We start from the raw sequence: 17,636 nt of genomic DNA on the forward strand, positions 1-17,636 counted from the left end.
ATGGAAAACGCTAAAATTTTTTCTATAATTATGTTTCACAAAGTTAAAACAAAACAAATTAGCACGCCAAAAACAAAGAGGCAGAACTAATAGCTTATGTCTCATGATGTCAATATATAGAAAGTATTTAATAATTAGTAGTTAGGACTAAAACACAAGAAAACAACTTAATTTGAAACGTTAACTTTTCCCACACTGACAGGTACAACTGCATATCTAAAAGCTAATATAATATAAATAAATTTACCTTCCTTTCCTAGGTTTTCTTTTTTGTTTGTTTTTTGAGGTGGAGTCTTGCTCTACTGCCCAGGCTGGAGTGCAGTGGCACAATCTTGGCTCACTGCAACCTCTGCTCCTGGGATTCAGGCAATTCTCTTGCCTCAGCCTCCCTAAGAGCTGGGTTTGCAGGTGTGCGCTACCATGCCTGGCTAATTCTTGTATTTTTAGTAGAGACGAGGTTTCACCAGGTTGGCCAGGCTGGTCTCTAACACCTGACCTCAAGTGATCTGCCCACCTTGGCCTCCCAAAGTGCTGGGATTACAGGTGTGAGCCACCATACCCAGCTCCTTTCCTAGGTTTAAAACTACATTTCTTTGGGATTCCCATTCACTTTTCCATCTCAGTCAATGACAAAGCAAATCCTCCCCACACTTTTTAAAAGGTGCACCTCCTTCTTGACAATTTGTAGCTTGATCTACTTTGCAACTCCCCGCCGCAGAAGGAATGAAGGCTCATGTTAAGATTTATGTGAAGTCCTTAAAGCAATTATGGGGAAAAAGTGCTAGACAGACTAAATTGATATTATGATTCTGGACAGTACCCTTTTAAACACTTCAAATGGTATTAGGCAATAACACATGAAGACCTTCTAGCCAACCAATAGCAGAAATGTTTTCACTACTATAATGATACATGGGGTATGGTGGAAGGGTGGGAAAAATCACTATTATATGCATTCAAGAATAACAATGGAACATTATACTTCAAAACCCTGGAGGTGTTATCACAGAATGTGCTTAAAGGCACAGCCAATCACAAATGCAGGCACCAGATTACAGCCAAATGAGTATTTTTACAGAACTCTCAAACTGTTCTTTCATTTTTATTTTAGTGTTCAATTCTATATTCTTCCAAAATGAGATGTATGCCAGTCTAGAGTAAAAGGCATCATTACATAAGGCTATAAAAGAAGAAACCGAAAACCAAACCATGAAGAGGGAAAGCATGTATGTAAAACACAAGAGCTAACAATCCTAACGATCATGACGGCTAGCTCTCGTGATTTATATAATGAAACATATACTTTTTGCTTTTCAATAGTAGTTGTACCAAGACTCCAAGAGATAATTTTTTTTCCCTGGTATTATGCTTTGTAAAGGGTACATGAAACAATGTAATAAACAATGCCTTTAACAAAAGTTAAAACACAAATGTAGACGCATTCTTTCTGTGGCCATTTAAAAAAATCTCTCCTCTAACCAAAGTCTTAGTGAAAGCTCCTCTGCAGGGGGCAAGTAATTGTGGTTCAGCTAGGCAGCTTTTTGTTGATTTTACTGGATGAGGAAAGAATTTATGCAATTCTTAGAACTTACACAAAATTATCAATTCCTTAAGAAAGACGAAATACTACAATGAACAGCTATTTTGTATATTTTATGTCACCTTCTCATGTAAGGGGTTTATGGCAGCCAACACTGTAGTTACATTAATTATCTTCTTCCTGATTTGCCACATAGTAGGGCCCAAATGCTGCTGAAATAAACATTTGTAACAGGGCTGGGCAAAACTGTTAAGCAAACTGTATGAGAAGGAAAGAATCTATAGTATAAAATATAGTAGATGAAAGATAAAGTTTGTATTCTTATATATAACACATATAGAAGACTACTACTATTTATTTATTAAAAAATTAAGATGTTACAACAGACTTTTCAGACTTTTAGACGGAGTACAGCATGATGTCAAAATGTCAATTAGCTTGCTTTATTTTTTTTTAGTATGTAAAATAACTTGAATTGTATTGAAAATGTCCATTTTCAGACTTTCTCAGTATTTTAAATTTATGAACAGAGCAAAAACAAACAAATCACATAACCACTAGTATCTTAAATGATACTACAAATATCTAAAATTATTTTTATAGGAATTTTAAGTTTGTTGGACATTTCAATGTCATTATCAAATCTTTCACTCTCTTTTTTAAATTTGATATTAGATTTGTATTAGTCCATTCTCATGCTGCTAATAAAGACATACCCGAGACTGGATAATTTACAAAGGAGAGAAGTTTAATTGACTCACAGTTCAGCATGGCTGGGGAGGCCTCAGGAAACTTACAGTCATGGTGGAAGGGGAAGCAAACACATCCTTTTTCATATGGCGGCAGCAAGGAAAAGTGCTGAGCAAAAGGGAGAAACGCCCCTTATAAAACCATCAGATCTCATGAAAACTTACTCACTATCGCAAGAACAGCAGCATCAGGGTAACTGCCCCCATGATTCAATTACCTCCCACTGGGTCCCTCCACAACACATGGGGATTATGGGAACTACAATTCAAGATGAGATTTGAGTAGGGACATAGCCAAACCATATCGGATTTTATTCTATTTGTTTGTTTTATTTTTAGTTGACACATAATAATTGTGTGTTCTCACCACAAATAAATGACAAATGTTTGAGGTGGATATGCTTATTATCCTAATTTTATCATTTTACATTGTACACAATGTATAGGTATGCTAACTCTACAACCTTCTTCCTTAGGCCAATGTATAGGGATGCTATATGGCAAAATCCTCTTCCTTAGGCCAAGAACGCTAAACCAAATTTCACCCTTTTCTTGATGACCTGGGGTCATTGTTGCCTTTAGAATAATGACAGATGTTAATTATGATATGCTTGTACACGTGCGTACAATATGCTAAAATTAGGATAATTAGCATATCCACTTCAAACTCTAATCATTTCTTTGTAGTGAGAACATTTAAAATTCTCTCTTCTAGCTATTTTGAAATACACAATATACTGTCATTAACTTAGTCACCCTACTGTGCAATCGAACGGTATTGCACAGCAAAACTTATTCCTCCCATCTAATGATAACTTTGTACTTGCTGACCAACCTCTCTATCCCCACCTCCCTTGCTTGCTTTTTAAGCAGGACCTGAACACCTAGGTATAGTACAGACTCATTTACTCAGCCTCCTCAAGGAATTAGATGTTTGATTTAGTAAATTTTCTATTCAATAAATGTTTATTCCTAAGTGTTAATATTTTAAAATAAGAAACATATAGAAGAAAATCTTTCTAAACTATATTGCAGAATCCTCTTCCTTAGGCCAAGAACACTGAAGCAAATTTCACCCTTTTCTTGATGACCTAGGGTTACTGCTATCTTTAGAATAACAGTCTCAGTAGTTATGAAGGTGTTTTTGCTACCCTATTATTATTACTGTTTCTTCTGTGTTTACATTTGTCTTTTATAGCTTTCTGTCACTGTAACAACTGTTATTTCTTACAGTTGTCAGTGGGCCTGCTTCTACCACTGATCTCTGTACTTCTACTTTGTATGGACTAAAAAGTCACTTTGGCTGTAAGCCACTTTTTGCTTATTTGTTGAGTTTTGTCTATGTTATGATTAACTATGGTAACATAAGGAAGTTACATGTGTAAAGTAAATAGTTATGTCACAACAGCAAGGTAGGCAATCTTTTTAAAAAAATTGTTAGAGATTAAAGAATTTCAAAACTTCATTATCTCTAATTAAAAATAGCTCTTTCTGCCTGGATGCTGACATTACCTCATATGTCTCTTAATAAGATGACTGGAAGGGGAATAATTAAAATGCCAACTATTACTGGCTACTGGGATTATGCCAGGCTCTTTACATCCATTTCTATCCATCCTTGCAATATCCACAGAAGAGAGCTATTATTCCCATGCTGCAGATGAGAAAGTTGAAGCTAAAAAAGGTTTAACAGCAAGCTTAAGGTCATAAAGATAGTAGGTGGCATATCTGGGATTTGGTCACTAGACTATTTGATGCTCAATCCCATGAATTTTCCACTATGCCAATGAAGTGGAAATAATCGTGTTTACCTATAAGAAAACCCAAAGGTTAGGAGGCCGAGGCAGGTGAATCACCTGAGTTCAGGAGTTCGAGACCAGCCTGGTCAACATGATGAAACCCAGTTTCTATTAAAAATACAAAAAATTAGCTGGGCGTGGTGGTGGACACCTGTAATCCCAGCTACTCGTGAGGCTGAGGCAGGAGAATTGCTTGAGCCTGGGAGGTGGAGCTTGCAGTGAGCCGAGATCACGCCACTGCACTCCAGCCTGGGCAACAGGAGCGAAACTCTGTCTCAAAAAACAAAGAAACAACAAAAAAAAAACCAAAGGCAATACTAACAATACAATGACTTACTTTCTCTCTCCAAAAATTCCTCATAACCACCACATAATTTAATGGTTAAGAAGAATCCTGAAACTTCCTACTCCGACAAAGATGGAGTCTAAGGGACCAGGCATATTCTCCTGCCTTAAACCAATTTAAAAAACAGAGAAAATAGATGAAACAACAATTTTCAGACATTAGACAACAAAAAGCACAGGAAAACCTACAGATCCAAGAAGCTCAATGAATTCTACACACAAGAAACAGGAAGACAGCTACTGTAAGCACATCATGATGAAACTGCTCAAAAAACAGTAGAAAATATCAAAAGCAGCCAGAGAAAACAGAACAAAGATAAGGATGAAAAAAGATTTGTCAGAAACAATGCAAGTAAGAAAATGGCGGAGCAACTTTTTTAGAGTAATAAAACAAAATACTGCCAAAATATTTTCCAAAAATGAAGGCAAAATGAAGGCTTTTTCAGTCTTCAGTCTACAGTAATAAATACAGGTGGCTGTTGGTGAAACAATAGACCTAGAGATAAATAGAACAGAATTGGAAGTTCAGAAATAAACTGACACACATAAAATCAACTGATTTTTGACAATAGTACTAAGGTAATTCAATGAGGAGAAGACTGTATTTTCAAAAAAGGTATTAAAAAAGAACCTAAACCTTACCTCACACTATATGCAAGAATTAGCTCAAAATGTATCAAAGACCTAAATGTAAAAGCTAAGGTTATAAAATAATTTTATATTATTTATATCTAATATGTATTTATTTATATATATTAATATATAATTATATATTTAATTATATATAATTAAAACAGAAATTTTTAGTGATCTTGGTTTGGCAAATATTTTAAAAATAAGACATAAAAAGCATAAAATCTAGAAGAAAAAACTGATAAACTGTACTTCATAAACATGAAATTTCTGCTCTTCAAAAGACATTGTTAAGAAAATAAAAAGGTAAGCCACAGCTGAGAAAACATTTCTAAAATCTGTATCTGACAAAGCCTCACATCTGAACTATATAAATATCTCTTAAAATTCAGTAAGATAAAAAAAGGTAAAAGTACTAAAAATATTTGAACAAATAATTCCCCAAAGATAGAAAGATGGCAAATAAGCACATCATATGTCCAGTATTATCATCTATTAGGGAAATGCAAATAAAAACCACAAGAGGATACCATTGCATATTCACTAGGATGGCTAAAATTAAAAAGACTGACCATGCCAAATCTGAGCAAGCATGTGGAGCAACGGGAACTCTGAAACACAACTGGTATGTAATACGGCACAGTCATCTTATAAACAATTTGGTATTTCTGTAAAAAGTATAATATATGTCTACCACAGGACCCGGATATTCTACACAGGACCCAGATATTCTACTTCTAGGTCTTTACTCAAGAGAAATGGAAGTGTGTATCCACACAAACACTTGCATATGAATGTTCATAAAAGCTTTATTACAGTATAAGAGCCAAAAAATGGAAAAACCCAAAGTCTATCAACAGGTGAATAGATTCACAAATTTGGTGTATTCATAAAACGGAATGCTATTCAGCAATAAAAAGGAGTAAACTACTGATAAACACCTCAACATGGATGAATTGCAAAATTATTATGCTAAGTAAAAGACATCAGACCAAAAAAAAAAGTACATATTGTATGATTCCATTTATACAAAATTCTGAAAAATAAAAAATAATCTATAGTGACAGCAGATTAGTGGTTGTCTGAGATAGGTAAAGGGGGAAGGAAGGGATAGACTGCAAAGAAACATGAGGAATCCTGATGAGGATGAGTGTTTATTTTCTTGATTGTGATGATGGTTTCATGCAATCACACATATGTCAACACTCAGTTAACTGGGCGCGGTGGCTCTTGCCTGTAATCCCAGCATCTTGGGAGACCGAGGTGGGCAGATTGCTTGAGCCCGGGAGTTTGAGACCACCATGTAGAAATGGTGAAATCCCACTTCTACAAAAAAATACAAAAATCAGCCAGGCATGGTGGTGTGCACCTGTAGTTCCACCTACTCAAGAGGCTGAGGTGGGAGGACTGCTTGAGCCCAGGAGGTCAAGGTTGCAGTGAGTTGTTGAGTTGTGCTCGTGTCACTGCACTCCAGCCTGGGTGACAGAGTGAGACCATGTCTCAAATACACACACATACACACACAAATTCTCAGTAATTTGTACACTTTAAATATGTGCAGTTTACTGAGCATCAGTTGTATCTCAAAGCTGTAAAACAAAGTGTATTTGTTCATTTTCATGCTGCTCATAAAGACATTCCCGTGACTGGGCAATTTACAAAACAGGTTTAGACTCACAGTTCCACATGGCTGGGGGGGGCCTCACAATCATGGTGGAAGGCAAGGAGGAGCAAGTCACATCCTACGTGAATGGCAACAGGAAAAGAGAGAGCGTGTGCAGGTAAACTCCCATTTTTAAAACCATCAGATCTTGTGAGACCCATCCACTATCATGAGAACAGCACAGGAAAGACCCATCCCCATGATTCAATCATCTCCCACTGGGTCACTCCTGCAACACATGGGAATTATGGGAGCTACAAGAGGAGATTTGGGTGAGGACACAGAGCCAAACCATATCACAAAGTATTTACTGTGATAAACTCTCCATAAATATTAGCTGTTATTATTTTTAATTATTGAAATTTAATTTAATTATTATTTTTAATATATGAAAAGATTGCTGCAATCTTTTGGCTTCCCTTGGCCACATTGGAAGAAGAACTGTCCTGGGCCACACATAAAATAAAATATACTAATGATAGCAGATGAGCTTAAAAAGAAAATGCAAAACAAATCTTATAATGTTTTAAGACAGTTTAAGAATTTGTGTTGGGCTGCAGGCAGCCCATGGGCTGTGTGTTGCACAGGTTTGCTTTAAAATAAACAGAAAAAAAAAAAAATGAGGGGAAATCTGTACCACTTCTCTGAAGGGGTACAAGTGATTTATGAATTTATCTCCAGTTCACAAATGGAGAAGAACCTATCAAAGCTTCAAATTCTCCGAGATGTCTGGAAATCTAAGTTATTTCCAGTTCAGAAAGACGAAAAACCTATTAAGGCCTCAAGCTCCTTAAGATTCAGGAAATCTCCTCACTCCTATCCACAGCACAGAGAATCCAGTCAGTCATAAAAATGTAACAAGAAACAACGAAAAACTTAAAAACCTAGAAATGCACAATCAGAATGTGACAACATCAAGAAAAGAAACCCTAGGTGTCCAATGCAAGTTTGATGAGTTGGAAAACACCCCAGTGTTTCCATAGCACTGGAGAATTTTCTAGTGCTCCAATGGAATAACATGACTTCCTCCTATACCTCTTTCCAGATTAGCAGTCTCCTGATCAGTCATTAATCACCAGAGGTAATCAAGGCATAGGGATAATAATTTAATTGATTACTTATAACTAAGATATTATTCAGTGCTTTCTAAGTATCAGGCATACACTGAATCCTCATACGAGTCCTACGAGCAAACTGAGGCACAGAGGACAAAATTACCTACCCAAAGTCACCCAACTAGTAGTAGAATCTGAAGTTAAACCCAGGCAGTCTGATGCTGAAGTCTGTGTCTTTACCACAAAACTATACTATACTGAACATACTAGACATGTTTTTCTTACCTTTATAACATGCTGAGCATGAATCCTGTATGTTAGCACCAGTTTTTCTTTCCCCTAAACTGCCTCATGAAAATACCGTACGAACTGAATTAAGCTACAAACGACAGGCTTTCAGCCAGAAGATATTTTATAAATTATTACAATTTCTTTAAAAAGTAATTCTATTAGCTTAGAAATCACTAAAAGGGAATCCTTAAAATAGATCACTTTCTTTCTGCTTTTACTCAGTTTTATGATTAATTTAGTACCTCTAAAAGAAAGTAGTTTTACGTATTGAAACATTCCTTACTGGGGAAAAAAAGGCCTATTTAATATTTTAGTACCCAACATTTCTTTTTAAGGCAAATTCCTTTCCTGCATATAAGATACTACGAATTAATTTTGTTTCTACTAAAAACAAATGAGAAGTCAAATATACATTTCCCGTAGAGTAATTTAACTTGAAATCAGCCTTCACATTTAGAAAAACGAGCATAAAACTTTTTCATTATCAATGCTACACGAATATTTACTTTCACTATTTAATGATACATTTAATTATCTAATATGAGAGATACATATACATCTGTGTATATATATATACACAGATGCAGAAATAGTGGTCAACCTTTTTGTTTCTCATGTGAGACATTTACTGAACACCTGCTATGTGCCAGGCACTGTTATATGAGATAGAGGTACAGCAGGGAACAAAACAGACACACATTTCTACCCTCATACCCCACTTACATTCCAGACAGGTGAGTCAGTTAACAAACAAATGGAAAGAACATATATACAGCATGTCAGATGATGATAAATTGAATGAGATAAAACAAGGCTGGAGTTAGGAACACAGCGACTTACGGGTTTGGGGGAAACTGAGAAGAGAAGGGCGGCAGTCGCTCTTTTCAACTGTCTGCCTTCAAAGATCTTTTGTTCATATCAAAGAGGAGAATATGTGGGAATGAATGGAAATCTGGTTCACCCCCTAGCCTAATAAGAATAAACCCAACGAATGGTGAGACATGAGGGACAAGAAGTCCTTTTAAGAGCAAAAAAGTCAGGTGAGTACTCCCTATGCCCAAAAAGAGCTACACGAATAAGCCCGAAGGGGATTATACAGTTATTCAGTTTTTTTTATAATCTCATGATCTCACCAAAAATAATAATATTCCCATGTCCACCTCCAACTGATATATAATTCTTAAAATAAGAACACAGTTCAAAACAAAAATCACTATTAAATTCCACATTTGATCAAGGAATATGTGCCATGTGACTATCTCAACATAAAGTTTAGTATCTGAAACCAATTCTGTTAGTACAGACTGGTAAAACTAGATAAAAGGAAATATTAGGTAATTGTTTTAAGCATAAAAACTAGATAAAGCAAAATTAGGGAAAAACTGCTAGGTTTCTTAAAACAATCAGATACATGCACACAAAGTAGTAGGTTTTCAAAAACAATTTCTCAAACTGTTCTGACAGAAATTAACATTTTTCCATTAATATATACACAAGTTAGTATTAGAATGTACTCATTTAAAATCAATTTGTCCTTTTTTATGGAAGTAATAACGTAGATAACTACATTATTCTATTATAGTCACATGATAAATTGCTTCTCTTCTGAGCCAAAGGCTCAGGGCTCTTTTAAAGTTTTAGAATTATGGAGGAATCAAACAAAGGCCTTTAAGACAGTAAGTGTTCCCCTATGAGGAAATCCCTTTACAAGATCCCTGATACAATGTATTTCACTGTTTGCCAGCATTTTTTAAAAAGTAAGTTCCTCCTTATTTCAAATCCTCAATCCTGCCTCCCTCAATTTCCATCTATTTGTTTTAGTTCTTTCTTAGAAAAGATCAAAACAAGCTTATCCTGTCTACTGCCAGCCTTGGATGTGCAGCTGTATAACACTTTTACCCAGGGCCTCTTTTCTCCAGTTGAAACATGCCCAGTTCCTTCAACTCTCATTTCTCATACAATAACAGTGCCTGTATTTTAAAGATGCATGTATCATTTCATTTAAACCTCATCTTAAATCTATACAAGTACAACTTCCTTCTTTCACTTAAAAAATTTATCTTAGAATGCTTAAGCTTCATAATTATCTCTCATGATGAAAAGCATGCATATGTCTTACTCATCTTCTGTTTGTGGAAATGCTTTTTGAACCTAAATGAAGTTCTCAAAAGTCATACCAATGAGTCACTACTGGCCATTATTTATTTTTATTTATTTTTGAACGAATGGGCCATGACATGCACAGCTATTAGTAGACTTAAAAAAAAAAAAAATCACACAAGACAATTAATTTGTAGACTTAAAAAAAAAATCACACATGACAATTAATTTGTTTAGCATAAATGCATAAAGCAGGTTTTTTCAAGGTGTAGTCAACAGACCATCTGAGAGTGCTTGTTAAAAATGGAGATTTCCAGATTTCTCCAGACTATGGAATCAAAATCTCTGGAATGGGGCCTTGGGGATCTATAGTTGAGGAAAAACCTACATAATCTTTGGATATCTTGGGGTTCAAGCATCATGGCATAAAGATTTAAATTCATCTTTTGCCTCTTAAAGAAGACACTTTAAGCATCTCACCTGTAATCCAGGAATAAATCGAGTGTCCTTTTCAACCACCAGAAGTTCGGTGACATCAGCATTGAGAATAGATCTTGTGATTCCCCCTGGCCCAGGGCCCACTTCGTAAACATAAGCATTTGTCAGATTGCCAGCTTTCCTTACAATTTTATCTAGAGGAAAAAGAGTTTTAGTTATCTCGATTAACTTGGCAAATTTCAACATATGAAATTTAGAGAGAAAAATCTTCTATAAAAATTCAGCCATTACCCAATCAATTGATCCTTTACGTACAATATTTATTTGACTGTTTAACTCTCTACCTAAAAACATAAAAGTGGCAATTGAATACGCTACCACATCACCTTGAACTGTACCACTTCCTTAACAAAAACAGGATTCTCATGACAAAGTTTCTTAGCTTAAATTTAGCTAATATTGTAGTTTCTATCTGTCCCATGCAAATTCCTTTCAAATTGATTTGAAACCAACCAACTCCTAAGAACAGACTGGATAAGAATGCAGCACTTTTCTATAGTTATTGAACATTGAATATCTGAATAAGCAATACTAGTTTCATATTCAGAATCTTCAGTGTTGCTAGTGAAATCCAAAAGCAAAAAGTGCTGAAGTCTCATTTTTATCTAGAGACATCTTGGTGGTGGTCAATATGGCAATGGCAATAAGTTCTTAGATCGTAAGATTTTCAGAAATTTGAATTCTTAGTCATTTTCAGGAAAAAGTTAAATTGAGCAGTTCAGGGTTTTTAAAGCTTTGCACACACGCACGTTAATACAGAAAAATTAATTTTTTAATTAATCAAATTCAAGTTACCAGCCTTTAAGACATCATAAAAAAGTAGAGTATTGACTCTGTGCAACCAGTCATCACATCTGGAAAAACATGCAATGGGCTGGTCTTAGTGACTTTGAGATACGGAAATCCAAGGAACTGGTCTTCCTAGGATAGTGGAAATTTAGTCACTAAAAACATACCAGCACTTCTTTTGAGTGTTCACAGTCCTATTTTTGCTTGTTTTCAACAACATACCTTTGTCAGCTAAAATGTGGAAACTAGTTTCTCAACCATCCAAAAATGGTTTAGTCTTTTAACAGGGAGGGAATTAGCATCCACTGACCTATTATAATCTTACCTATTATGATCGATTTACACACATTCTCACCTAATCCTTACATGTTAACCAAGGACTCCTATCCCAATTTCATTTCTCTTAACTTTTCAGTTTTCTTGACTATTGTTTTATTTGTACAAGGTCATGGGCTTCAACAGAGGTATAAATCCTAAAGCCAGTGCCTCTCAGAGGGAACAGGAATGATACATTATGGAATACATTTAATATTCTCCTTCTTTAAAATGGAGAGCTACAACAGTAGGCAGGTCTCTGCTCTCAAACTTTTCAGGCACATTGAAATACAAATGAATATTAAAGAAGCACTATCAAATCAATGAGCTTGGATTTCAATCCTGCTCTCTTCTGCCTGAGCTTCTAACCTCAGGGAAGTACCCTAATCTCCTTTAACTCTGGTTCCCATAGAAAGAATGGATAATATTTAGAATTTGAAACTTACTCCTGAAGACAAAGGCTCATGAGAAAATGTATTTGAAAATATAGACAGACCTATAACTTCTGCCCTGAGAATGGTGATTTATATTCAGAATGTGGCTAATAACAAGCAGAAAAGGCTGGTACTAGCTATTACTACAACCAAAGAATTTTAGAGTGGGTAATCTTTTAAAGTAGTAGGCCCTTCTTCCAATTAAAAGATGAGGAAACTACTGGACACGGTGGCTCACGCCTGTAATCTCAACATTTTGGAAGGCCGAGGCGGGTGGATCACTTGAGATCAGGAGTTCGAGATCAGCCTGACCAACATAGTGAAACCCCATCTCTACTAAAAATACAAAATTAGCTGGGCATGGTGGCTCATGCCTGTAATCCTAGCTACCTGGGAGGCTGAGGCACGAGAATCATTGAACCGGGGAGGTGGAGGTTGCAGTGAGCCGAGATCATGCCATTGAACTCCAGCTTGGGCAACAACAGTGAAACTCCACCTTAAAAAAAAAAAAAAAAAGAGAAAACTTAAGAGTTAAGTTATTTTATCCAAAGTCATATTGCTACAGGCAGAATAAAGACTACATGTCCAAGAAATAAAACATTTTATGTTTTCTGGAGTGTGCTTCATTTAAGTGAAAATGAACTTTTTAGGTGTGATTTACTGCTCTTTTCAACTTCGGAAGTGGGACTAAATAGAATGAAATATGAAAATCTCAAAACCTAAGTACTCCAGCCATTACTTAGTAGACATATTTGTAATATATTTTTGCAACCTCATCTCATAGAACATCACTAAGAAATGGTGATGGTGGTTAAACGAATATATATTAATACATTCGTCAAAACTCATCAAATTGAGCACTTCAAACTGGTTAATTTTATGCATATAAATTATATCTCATAAAAAGTGACTTTAAACAATTAGGTGTGGGAATGTAAACTTGCTAAAAGTAAGCTCCTTGAGGAAACACCGCCTTGTTCACGCCCGTATCCTACCCCCGGCACTGGCACAATATTGCTTGTGTAATATGTACTTATGAATGAATATTAGCGCCCCCGAGGCTTTCTTAGACTGAACAGGTAAACGTTTAAATAACGAATCATACGAGGGATACTCTTTTCACCAAGTTATTGATAAAATCCTCGCTACAATTTAAATTCTGGTAACTTTAAACTGCATGTAAAGCAAGTGTAGTCAGCATGTGCTGTACCATTTCAGAGTGATTGATTTCACAGTGACCCAGATTCCAGTATTCACCAGCGCCTTTCACGACACATGAACCCTTCCTCCCCTAGTGAGCTCGGCATCTATGCAGCCCGCCTGCAGGCTACACCGCCCTGAACGCGGAGTTTTGTGAGCAATCAACGCACTTCACGTGTCTCCTGGGCGGTGGGACCGGAGTTTTTCTGATACAAAGAGGTCGAAGGACCTGACCAAAAGCCCGTCGCAGGCCAGTGCCTGGACACCCGCCCGCGGGGACGCGCAAGACCCCCCGCCCCACGCCCCCACGGACACTGGGGAGATATTCGGGGCGCACTGCTAAGCCATCCACCTGTCAGCCTCAAGTCCAGGAGGAAATTCTGTGATAGCTGCTTCGCTGCTTGCAGTCTGAACAACTTAATGATTTCTCGAATCGTGGGCAACGGCGGGAGACGGGAAGTGCTGAGCTTCCCGGAGGCAGCCATGAGACCCAACAAGCACCCCTACCTCACCCGGGCCCTTCACCACCGCTCCGAAAGAAACGCGCAGGAGAGGAACCTGGGAGACCTAAGGCCCGCCTCGGAGCCAGCCCCATTGGTCAGATCTACCACACCGGAAGGGATGACCGCGGACAGGAAATCCCGGCGTGCTGAGAGCGCATGCGCTACGTCCCGCCGAGAGAAGCGCAGATCGGGTGCTCGGCGGCTTCCTCATGTGAGAGCGAAGGAGGAGCCAGGTGGGCAAGGCTTCTCCGGGGCGGGCTATGGGGAGAACGCCCAGGAGGGCGGGACGAGGCGGGGCCTGGACAGGGTGGGGTTTTTCGGAGGAGTTGCTCTGAGATATGGTGCAGCTGGTTTACTCCCGCCCTGAAGTTCCCAAGGGCTTCGGCCCTTTGAAGTTCTAAATACCCGTCTGTGAATATTAGAGGAAAAGCGGGTGCTTAGAGGCACAGCTATTGTTTGTTAGCAATTCTTTCTTACAGTGAGGTGTTTTTAGAATCGCTGCTCTGCAGATGCTGCATGACGGGTTTTTAACTTCGTTCAGCCTCAGTTTTTTCATCAGTTAAATGGACCTAATGTCTACCTCAAAATTGTGAGCACTAAATGAGAGAGATCTCCTGGTGTGCGCATTCAGAACATAGTGCACGCATGGCATTGGGTAAGCTCGCACGTGATCAGTGGTGGCTGTTATAATTATTTAGCAGATGAATAATTGGCCAGTGTAAAGAGGTCATTCGGTTTGCTAGGATTACAGCTAAGAACAGAGAGAAGACTGAAATATGAGTTCTGTCTTTCCGTTATACCAGATAAAACAAAGAAGCAAAAAAAAAATATTAAAGTTTCTCTGATAGGTGGGAGAATTTTGCTGTTTTAACCCTGCTTATATTTGGACATTGCTGCACTGATCACAAATGAATCTTAAAGTTTTTGTTCCTCAATTAGTAAGTTTTTAAGAAAGCCAATGGAAAACGAAATAACTATGGGTATGGATATAGAAATGAGGAGTACTTTGAAATTCCAGTGGAAAACTCAACCACCTTCTATAAAAGCTATTTTAAAAGGAACTGAGATAATCTCCTAGCTTTAAAAAACAATGATGACTACCATAGAGGTAAGGAGATTTGCCCAACATGGCATCAAAATGTAGACTGAAAGTACAAACTCTTGATTTAGATATCTTATTGTCCAAAACACACTATACCTGACAAAGCATTATTTCACGGTTATATCATTATTTCCTGTACTCCTCACAATGGTCCCGTGTGAATGAGATTATTATTCTTAGTTTGCTGTGAAGAAATAGGGGAGGTGAAGTCATTTGACAATGCCCAGAGTCAGACAGCAAAGTACAGAGAGAAGACAACCTGAGTTGTGTTTTTTCTGAGTTCTGATCTCACTGGCCATACTCAAGTATCAGCTTATTATTTTTAAGTTAATATATGTTAATTTTGTAACATTTAAATATATAGAAATACGAATCTAGGTGTAAACATAAGCTTGCAGTTTTCATATGACTATTTAAAACAATTGCAATAAATATATACAAAACCAATACAAATGGTCTTATTAATTGACAATGATGAACACTTTTAAATCACTACACTTGGTGCTAACTGGCAGGATTCCTTTTTTTTTTTTTTTTTTTTTTTTAAGTTTCAGCCTACCGGTGTTACAGTGTGCCATGTAATGTCTGAATGTTCTCATTAGTTTTCTGGAGTCAAACTATTACCAAACCTTTGTTCAAATTTTTTTCCATTGTCGCTTGTCTTTCTTTTGGAAGAACATGGAAGCTACATATTAAGTCTGCCTGCATCTGTTTTCAGTAGCTTGGAAACAAGTGAATTTGAATTATTTGGCACTAATGCTACCATGAACACACACGTTGTGTAACAAGTATAAAGAGGATATTCAGATGACCCCAAATATAATCACATGAACTTTTTAAAAGATTAACATCAACATAAAAATAAACTAAAATCTAAATGAGTAAAACACCTTTGCATGGAGAATTTGTAGATTCCTGATAATTTGTCCCCAGATCTAAATAAGAATTTATGGATGGTTTATACCATGCCATCTTCAATAACTGACATTTGTTAGATTATGACCTATTTATAAAGCAGCTTCCTTTGTTACTTAATTCTCATTTCAATTCTGTGATGTAGGTTCGCAAAGATGTGTCTTAGTTCATACCTGCTGCTATAACAAAATATCTGAGACTGGGTAATTTATAAAGAACAGAAATGTACTTCTCACGGTTCTGGAGGCTGAAAGTCCAAGATCAAGAAGCTGGCAAGTTTGGTGCCTTGTGAAGGCTGCTCTCTTTACCTCGAGATAGCATCTTGTTGCTACATCCCCCAGAAAAGAGGAATGTCATGTCCTTGCATGTGCAAAGGCAGAAGGGCAAAAAGGGATTAGCTAATTCCCTCCAGCTCTTCATAAGGTTGCTAATCCCATTTATGAGAGCTCTACCTCAATCAATTAATCACCCACTTAGGGCATCCCAGTCAATATACTACCACACTGGTAATTTAGTTTCAGCACATGAATTTTGGGGGACATTCAGACCATGGGACAATGCTTTGCTAGTAAGTGGTGGAACTGAGTTTAGATCTTCTGACTGCACTGTGCTTTTTATTAACCTTTGATATGTGTTAAATAATTTTTTAACTGAGTTAAAAATTCTAGCTTAGGAGAATCTTCCAAGTTTTTAATAGTTCTTGAGATCCAATTTTTATCATAAATATCTAATCCTCAGTTTTTAATTTTCAGAAAATTATGCATAACTCCCCGCAAAAGCCTAAGAAAGCAGCAGGGGGTGTTTTAGTGGTGTATTTCACATATTAATGCAAATGGTTTTATCCCTTAAAAGAGAGGTATGCAGTTTCATCAGTTTTGAAGCTTTGAAGTGTCTGCTTCATCTAGATACAGATTTTAATATGCTAAAATATTATAATTAATACAGAAATCACTAGCCCCACCTGTCAGTGAAGATGAAGAACTACAAATGATTCATACTGAACTATATTGCAGTATTCTAATTTGCGTAAAATTCCAAAATGATTATGTAGGAAAATTACTTACTATTTTATTTTAATAAAAATGCATATATGACTTTATTTGGTATAAGTGATTTAGTGTCTATTTACAGAAAAAGTGCTATTTCTAAAAGGTTGTCATTTTACCATTCCCTGAAAGAGACTTGAAAGCTTCAGAGAGCAATATCTTCCTACCATGTGGGAATTTTGAGAGAAAATTAAATGTGGCTTGGAATTGCCGAATTGAACTTTATAAAATGACTATTATGGTATGTAAAGTGCCCTTTTCTGATAGTATTTTATAATTACATATAATGTGATTCAATGCTCCAGAGAAATACTAAGAGCTGCATTTCACACATATTTAGGGTTTTTTTTGTTTTAATGGCTCTTTGATGCCCACTGTTCATTCACAAAGGAATCTAGTGACCTACCTAGAGGGAAGAAGGAAAAACGTGATAACTCTGAGCAGACGGACCAAATGCTTATTCTGTGGGGGTAGAAGTAGGGCAACTTATGGCAACAACACGAGCTAATTGCCTGAGGGAACCATGGAACACTTACACTATTTTTGAAAATATAGCATTTATCCCTATTTCAAGCAGTGTTTGAAAGCCTGCTCATTGTCCCCAAGGGTCTGTGAATTATTGTCAAGTATCCTAATGAGATGTTGAGGATGGGCAACTC

At 36.8% G+C, this 17,636-nt stretch overlaps 1 protein-coding gene across 9 annotated transcripts in view; it reads right to left on the reverse strand.

Annotated features, from left to right (window-relative positions):
• The window catches only part of TFB1M (transcription factor B1, mitochondrial), a 62,075-nt gene extending 48,090 nt beyond the window's left edge, over positions 1-13,985 (reverse strand). For 3 of the 9 annotated variants that reach the window (XR_004249282.2, XR_004249280.1, XM_032161035.2), the window contains exons 1-3: positions 13,764-13,951; positions 10,656-10,807; positions 2,302-2,398 (exon numbers count right to left, since the gene is read on the reverse strand). Coding sequence is in view for 6 of the 9 variants with exons in the window: in XM_032161035.2 (XP_032016926.1) it covers positions 2,302-2,398; positions 10,656-10,807; positions 13,764-13,896 (382 nt within the window). In the remaining 3 variants the exon portion in view is untranslated. Of the gene's footprint in view, positions 1-2,301; positions 2,399-6,744; positions 6,809-10,655; positions 10,808-12,601; positions 12,685-13,581; positions 13,599-13,763 lie in introns of those variants that run through there. The other 6 variants (XM_058435624.1, XM_058435621.1, XM_032161079.3 and 3 more) reach the window with 5 other exon arrangements.
• Positions 13,986-17,636: the final 3,651 nt, after the last annotated feature.

Source organism: Hylobates moloch, unplaced genomic scaffold (genome assembly GCF_009828535.3).
Source record: "Hylobates moloch isolate HMO894 unplaced genomic scaffold, HMol_V3 SCAFFOLD_2, whole genome shotgun sequence".
Lineage (NCBI taxonomy): Eukaryota > Metazoa > Chordata > Mammalia > Primates > Hylobatidae > Hylobates > Hylobates moloch.